The 7,605-nt window shown below is 34.1% G+C and overlaps 1 protein-coding gene across 6 annotated transcripts; it reads left to right on the top strand.

Annotated features, from left to right (window-relative positions):
* Positions 1-1,377: 1,377 nt before the first annotated feature.
* LOC25480021 (U6 snRNA phosphodiesterase) lies at positions 1,378-7,402 on the top strand. Of its 6 annotated transcripts, none has more exons than XM_039828189.1 (8): positions 1,378-1,542; positions 2,040-2,099; positions 2,291-2,503; positions 2,840-2,929; positions 4,085-4,334; positions 4,427-4,523; positions 6,552-6,617; positions 7,078-7,402. In XM_039828189.1, the coding sequence occupies exons 3-8, from the start codon at positions 2,299-2,301 to the stop codon at positions 7,273-7,275; spliced, it is 906 nt and encodes a 301-aa protein (XP_039684123.1). In that variant the 5' UTR covers positions 1,378-1,542; positions 2,040-2,099; positions 2,291-2,298; the 3' UTR covers positions 7,276-7,402. The 6 variants fall into 6 exon arrangements, with proteins under 6 accessions (XP_039684123.1, XP_039684121.1, XP_039684122.1 ...); XM_039828187.1 differs by having other exon boundaries at positions 2,040-2,150; XM_039828188.1 differs by having other exon boundaries at positions 2,040-2,150; positions 2,286-2,503.
* Positions 7,403-7,605: the final 203 nt, after the last annotated feature.

Here is a 7,605-nt window from a genome sequence, read left to right as displayed (position 1 = left end):
AAGTGCAACCATCAGTAGATCACCATTCATAAAACTTATTATTTATTCCACGAGGTTTGTTATCAATAAAACATTTATCAAAAAGATTTTTGCTTCAACAATAGTTTCTCTCTAAAACAAACTATATTCTCAAAACCCACCCGTCTGGCCAACGAATCTAGTTAGTAGGTTCGCTCTAAAACAAACTAAAACCCCAATTAATCTCCAACTCATCCCCTTTGATCCAGAATTCAGCGACTTTAAGACAAAAAATGACGGTAGCTTTATGTCTATCTCTCTATAGTATTATTCTATAATCTTATCTTATTTGCTATTTTACATTTTTTTTTTTGTGATTGGAATTCAACCTCGACCTTGCATATATTATATATTGTCATTGTCAACAAACTCACAAAGATATTTTACCTTCTCTTTCTAAAAACACATAAAATTACACTAAACTCACGGGAGTTCAGGTATGCTTCATTTAGTCCATTTATGATACGGATGTGAGATATGTGGCAGAAAAGAATCCAAGGGCTTAGATTTATAATAATTAAATATAAACAAATCAGGAAACCTCTTCTTCCTTCATGTTCTCTTCTTCACCGCTACTATTGTTTCTAGGTCATATTCTCCCTCTTCTTCACTTCTTTTTTTTTTTTTTTGTCAAAATCCATTGAAATATCACTTTTTCATTTTTTTTTCTTTTCTGAATAATAATAATCACAATTACACATTTAAATTTCACATTAGGTCCTTTTCTTGTTATTATTAAGTGTGGATTAGGATCAGAGAGAGATTATGATTAACAACAACAATAGTTCCAGCGATTGATGATTGTTATAAACATATGCCAATTATTATCACATGATCTTATCTCATTGTTTCAATTTTGGCACTGGATTGGTTTGTGACGGCGGCGAGATGGCGTTGGGACAATAGGGGTGACGGCGTGAACGACAAAAAGGAAAAGAGGGGAGAGAGGTGATGTTGTGATTAACATAGAGGAGCAATGATGGGATAGAGGTACTCCGACGGCAGTGAGAGGAAGAAAGAGTGTAGTGTACAGATGAAGAGGGAGACGGACGACTAATTTGTTTATGTTATTTTATTAAATAATACTATCTTTTAATTAAAAACTCAGCCCTTGGATTCTTTTCTGCCACGTGTCTCACATATCCTAAATGGACTAAATGGAGCATACCTGAACGTAACTCACGATTACTTTTTCGTCCTAAATCACTAAATCCCATTCCCACCTCCCTCTCTTCTCAACGGATCAGGATCGTGTAACTCTTGGCGCCAAAGACTAATGAACCGTTAGATGAATCAAGCGGTTCAGCTCTTGACACGTGTTTAAATTTTCTTTCTTTTTTACAGAAAAAACTTAAATCATACAAAAACCCGTCTCCCCGACCCATTGCTTGACCTGCTTGAAACCTTGCAATCCGCCATCGCCTTGCCGTCCCGCCGCCGTCCTGCTGCCACAATCTCCGTCGTAAGTCGTAGAAAAACCGCGAGAAGTGAAGCACAGAACCTGCCTTCCTTTTCTTTGCTACTGTATGTGCAATTTCAACAACCTTAAATCCTTTTTCAAGTTTTTGTTTAATATAGATTTTGATTCTAGTGAGAATGTTTAATTAAGCGATTCTAGGATGAGCTCTTTTCATAGAAGTGCTTATGCATAACCTATTTATATAGAAAAAGATAAATTAAAGTCAAGTCGTTTCCATGTAAGCTATAAGTCGTTTTCATAAGTTATCCTGGAAGAGTCTTGTTAACAGTCTTGTTAACGAGAGTGCCGCCGGGGCACTCTTTAAGAATTTTAAATTAAGTAATTTTTCTTTAAAAATGTCAAAGTTTTCAATTTAAACTAAAAACAGCTTATCAACATACTATAAGTTATATCCATAACGATGTGCGCGTGTCTGTGTGTGTATAAAGAGAGAGATTATGGGATAAAAGAATGAAGGCCTATGCCAAGTCTTGAATTTATGATCCCAAAGTCAAAAAATTAAAGACATTTCTGATAAATTTTTGGAAGTTAATTTTTACAGATTCATTACAAATTACGATGATTAGATAGATACACAACGGAACAAAATGGAATACAAAAAGTCTGGTTTTGGGTTCTGATAATTGAGCTATACAATTGCACATGCTCACGTGTATGCATACATATTAGTGTTGAAAGTTTAGTCATTCTTTGATTGTTTATTTGTTTGACGAGATATTGTAAATGTTATTTATTTTCAATTTTCAGTAGTATCTGTTTCTGGTCTTGATCCTTCTAAGTTTCGTAGTGCAGACTGAAAAATGGAGGCTTTAATGCAATGTTATGGGGATGGATCTTCTGATTCAGATTCTGAATCTTCTCCTTCCAATCCAACCTTAGCTTATGCAGAAAGACGTGAGCCCTTGCCACACCGGGCAACAAACATTCGTGAACCACTTCACAAAGCATGCGTCCAGCCCTTGCCGCCACCTCCTATTGCGCTCCTTCATCCTCCAAATTTTCTTGGTATGCTGGGTTTTAAGCTGATTTCCGTAAAAGATAATTAAAATATGTTCCTTGTGGATAGGTTTAAAATTTAGGTTATTAATTAGAAAATAATAATATTCTGATTTTTTGCACTAACCTCATATTTTTCACAATGATGATAGCTATTTGATTTTGTAATAACCTCATATTTTTCAGAATGATGATGATCAAAACATTGATAAGACCTGATTTTCTTACTCGTATATTTGAAGTTCTTTGCATCGGCAATCAAATAAATAATCAACTCTTGTTTATATGTGGCAATTGCATATGATAAGTGCCTTTTAATGATGAATGTTCATTGTTGTGATGAAGGGCCTCAAGATATTCAGATAAGCCAGACAACTAAAGTTAGGAGCTTCCCTCATGTTGATGGTAACTATGCCTTACATGTATACATACCAAGTAAGTTAACATTATCTCAGTGTTGGAAAACACTTTTCTGTTTTGTCATACGGTGGTTATGGTATTTAAGAGATTTAATTTAATTTTACATTCATTATTTGTCTGTGCATTGCATATGATTATGCCATTCATTTAGATTAGCTGGGAATTGGAAGACCTGTGTGTCAGCATGTAAATTAGTTGGGAAATTAACCATCATGTTTTTCTTAAATATATGATCTGACAACTTTATGCTTTATACGCTACTTGATTTTCTTGTTTATCAGCCATTCTTTCTTTCTTTGCAACATGAATGTTTAATCATCATTTGTAACCAGGTTAAGGTGATATCAAATTGGCCTGCAATTGTTCTTTGAAGTTATACATTCCTGTTTGGACTGTTATTGCATGTTTTGATCCACATTTGTGAGGCAAATAGGTATTTTGAATCACAAACTTGATTAATAATTTTTTTGAAATGTTTGGGTGTTCTGAAGTAGAATTACTTTTGCCTTGAGACCTTGGTCACTAAGTTTTGAAAAGTCACCAAGTCTTGCATCAAAATTTCTTAGAGTACAAACAGTTAGACACAAATCACTTCACTTCGAAGTCAACTTTAACAAAATCAATTTACAGAGTTAACTTCTTTCAAAACAATATTTGAAAAACTCAGACTGTTAGTTGAGGAATTTTGAGTTAGCTAGTTGATTAGAGTTAGTTGGAACCGAGACTGTTAGATTAACAAAATCAATTTACAGAGTTAAGTTCTTTGTGCAATCTAAATCTATTCAAACCTTTCTCGATTGATTCCTCAAGCTCCATTGAGCCCTGGAAAACCGGTCGGATTGTCTGATCACCTACAGGATCTAGAAATGCCTAATTTGTTATACTTTAAATTTGCAGATACACCTTTTTAAGATTTACATGTAATGAATTTGTTGATGTTCAATGTGATATTCTTGAAGCTGATTGATTCGAAAGGTTTTATCCCGTTAAACACTTAGGTCATGTTTAGCCACTGCTTGCAAGACTATTTAATGTTTGATGTCATACCTGTACTTCCATGTTACTTTATAATGCTTGAGTAGACTTGACAATGCTATAAAATTTGTTCAAAAGTGTTCCTGCTTTAAGGTGCAGTGACTTTGGACTCAGACTGCAATTGTTCTGTTTCAGTTAATATTTCATCTTCATCGAAAAAAGAAGTAGCCGCTTTCTTGAAGAAAATCTCATCTCTGCATCCAAGTCTTTGTGCTGTTGATGTTGATGTCCCACTTAACGTCCTCTGTAAAAATGACGAGAAGCTTGAACAAGTTTTACTAGGAAGGGAGTTTCACATAAGTTTGGGAAGAACTGTTCCAATACGAGTACATCAGATTGACTCAGTGGTCACAATGCTAAAACAGAAGCTTCAGACACAATCCCTGTAAGTTTTTATTCTTGTTTTGAAAAATTGAACAGAATATTTTTTGTCAACCGTTTACCTGATTGTTGCCTTTAACTTGTCATCTTGAGCAGCTACTGGATCGACTTTGACAAATGGGAGGTTTTTGTTAATGATGATCGCACACGCACCTTCCTCTCAGTTGAGGTTGTTCACGGTGGGCTTGTAGAGGTATGATTCATAACTGTTTCTTTTCCAGTTTTTATGCCTCTATATTTATTGTGTTAGTACATATGCAAGTTGGATTTTTATACCGTATTGATTGATTGGTTGATGCTTAATGTGTGTCGCGATTCATATTTTGCCTTTTTTTTAATAGAACTGCTGATATATAATATTGTTGATGGTAAAGTAATAGGGGGCTGAGACTTCCTATTAAGAGAGCGTATGGTAGTAGAAATAGGAAGGAAACAAGGGATCAGAACCTATGAAGCATGGATACGGACACGGACACCGGACACGACACGGACACTGACACGCCGACACAGCTAATAATTTGAAAAAATCATATTATTTAGTGTAATTACAAGTGTCGGTGTCGGACACGACACGTGTCCGACACCGAGACACGCCTAATCTGAGGAGTCTCCGTGCTTCATAGATCAGAACTCTGCATAATTGTAACAGTTGTTTGGAGTAGCGTCAGTAAGAATAAATGGGTGGGGAGGTGAATTGAAAAGGATATGAGAATAGAGAAATTGATTGTGTTTTTCATTTTTTTAGTTTTGAAAACAGCTACTATCTGTTTTGACTTTTAAGTTTTATAACAAGATAATAAGAAACAGTTTTACAAAATATGTTAACCAGACAAGTTTTCAGCATTTTATTTTTTTAAAACTTAAAAACAGATTTAATAGGGGAATCAAACAGGCGTCTCTTGACACTATAAGAATTCTGTTATTTCTGACAAATTGTTCTTGATTCTTCATTCAATTCAGAGAATATATTCAACTTTTTATATTCTCCTCATACCGTCCAGTCCTTATTATAAAGTATCGGGTAATTGAAATCGGATTATTGGTAATGGAATTGTGAGAAGTTTGGAGAAGTTGTGTTTGGAAGCTGAACATGGATGTTTATACAATGCTTATTATATTTGTAATTCAGCATTAGTGTTCCAGGACAACATTGAATTAACCAAGGTTCAAATGGAGGTTTTTTTAGAAGCCTCCTAGATGAAATCTGTTTCTATATGCTTTGGAATTTTGAGGGTGTCACTCTTATTTTGTGACCTTACACAGAAACTTGCACAGAATAGGAAAAGAGTAGAGATGAATTCAGAATATGTGGAAAACAGAGTTAACACGTTTGTGTTTGTTTTACATTCATTATCAAATATTCAATTTACATTCATATATTTTTCTTTTGTAATCAATTCACATTCATTCTTTCAACTTACTGGTTGTACACTTGTACTTATTTCTCCTTGTTTACAACAGTAGCAACAACTCTTTCTCGTAAATCGGGGCCAGTTACATGGATCAAATAATGCCATGATGCCCTAGCCTGAGTTAAATCCTATGATAGACCTTTGAACTGAACTCTATACCTCTGTTAATAGTTTGGCATTTAGTTTTCCTTTGTCTTCTTGTACATCTATTTCTTGGGACATCCTCCGTCATGTCTAACCCTTTGTCGAGTCTTCTGCATGTATGTCTAAACAACCTTGCACAAAATTCTATCATCTTTTCTATTGCAATAAAGTTTCGGCAATCTTTTCTTGAGTAATCTCTCGTCTATCATAATATTCTCATCTTTGCTATGGTAGCATACTTCTAATTTTAGCCCTTTACCGTCCAACATTTATTTCATAATTCCATGTTTTATACTTGTGTGGTATAATTTTCCGTTAAGAAGTAGTATTTTTTTCCTTGAATCCTAAAGCTTATATCATCATATATCTCCACGTCATTTTATTTGATGGATCTAAGGTACTTGAAACACAAGACTTGTGATATGGTGTGTTTTTGAATTTTCAACTCTAAGCTAAGCTTTGTGTATCTCCTGCTAAACTTGCATTTTATTTATTATATTATACTCTTAAGTGAAAATCAAGTGATTCCAAGACTTGTTTATATATCTCTAACTTTTCTTTCATTTTCTCTTGACTCCGATTAATATCTGCTTTTTTAGTCTTGTGAATTAGTACTCTCTTTTTGTTGCCACATTAAATGTGTGTTTCTTTTCAATTGATTTCAGATAAGGAAGCAAATTGAAGCAGTCAATGCAATTTACAAACTTCATAATCTTCCTGAATTTTACGAGGTCAGTGTTTGTAAACTACAACTTGGGCTTTGAAGAACACTGAATGACCGAACTGTTTTTTAAATCAGTAGTGTATGTTACGCCTGTATAATTCTGGTGTTATTTGTTTCTATTTTCACTTAGAGAATACATTATGGAACTTTCCGAAAATTCATTATAAAAATAGATTGAATATTTAAAAAAAAAAAAGGGAAAAAATGTTTTCAGTGTTTCTGGAAATGCATTCTCTCTAGCTTTCATCTTTTATCTATCACAATTAAAAAAGAAATTCATAACCAACATTTTCCATCCACTCACATACAAAGTAAAGGCTGAAAAGGGAAATTGAAAATGTTGGTAGAAAGTAAACGAGTCACACTTATGGACCAAATGTGTTGTTTCAAAAGTATTACTTCTATCAACATCTCGCTATCAGATATTTTTCAATACTAGTACTAAAAACTTGAAGTATTCTGTACAGGATCCACGTCCTCACATTTCGTTAGCATGGTCATTGGGCGACACCGCCGATTCCCTTAAGAAAGTTGTGGATGACGAAATCATGAAATGTGTTACTGGGAAATCATTGAAGAAGTGTATTTTTACCTGTAAATTCAAAGGTATCGAATGTAAGATTGGTCAGAAAACATTCAAAATATGTAAAATTTCAGATAGATGATAATGTGCATTGTATATTAGAGTAACGGATCTGCCAAAATATTTATGGTTGCATCCTATTCTATTCTATGTAGACTGATGATGAATAATTTACTGTTGTGTAATGTATAACTTGCTTCTTTGTCCTTGTTGGTTGTGTACATTGTACATCAAATTGGCATGCGTAAGAATCACAATAATGACTGCAATCTCAACTAGGTTGACACCGTAGCCATCGCATTAAATAGACCTTAATTTGATTTTTTTTTTCTTGCTTTAAAGAGGCAAGAGTGAATTATATTACCACAAACCAATAAGTCCCTCCCCACAAGGTGTGAGATAGAACTTACAG

Source organism: Medicago truncatula, chromosome 7 (assembly GCF_003473485.1).
Source record: "Medicago truncatula cultivar Jemalong A17 chromosome 7, MtrunA17r5.0-ANR, whole genome shotgun sequence".
NCBI classification, from domain to species: domain Eukaryota; kingdom Viridiplantae; phylum Streptophyta; class Magnoliopsida; order Fabales; family Fabaceae; genus Medicago; species Medicago truncatula.
Note: the sequence above shows the minus strand (reverse complement) of the source record. Positions and strands in the feature narration are given on the sequence as shown.

Bases quoted from the DNA above. Each gene is read 5' to 3' on its own strand.
- LOC25480021 (XM_013587534.3), top strand. From the start codon at position 2,299: ATGGAGGCTTTAATGCAATGTTATGGGGATGGATCTTCTGATTCAGAT. The intron at 2,504-2,839 runs GTATGCTGGGTT...GTTGTGATGAAG, and splicing joins TCATCCTCCAAATTTTCTTG to GGCCTCAAGATATTCAGATA. The intron at 6,618-7,077 runs GTCAGTGTTTGT...TATTCTGTACAG, and splicing joins ATCTTCCTGAATTTTACGAG to GATCCACGTCCTCACATTTC.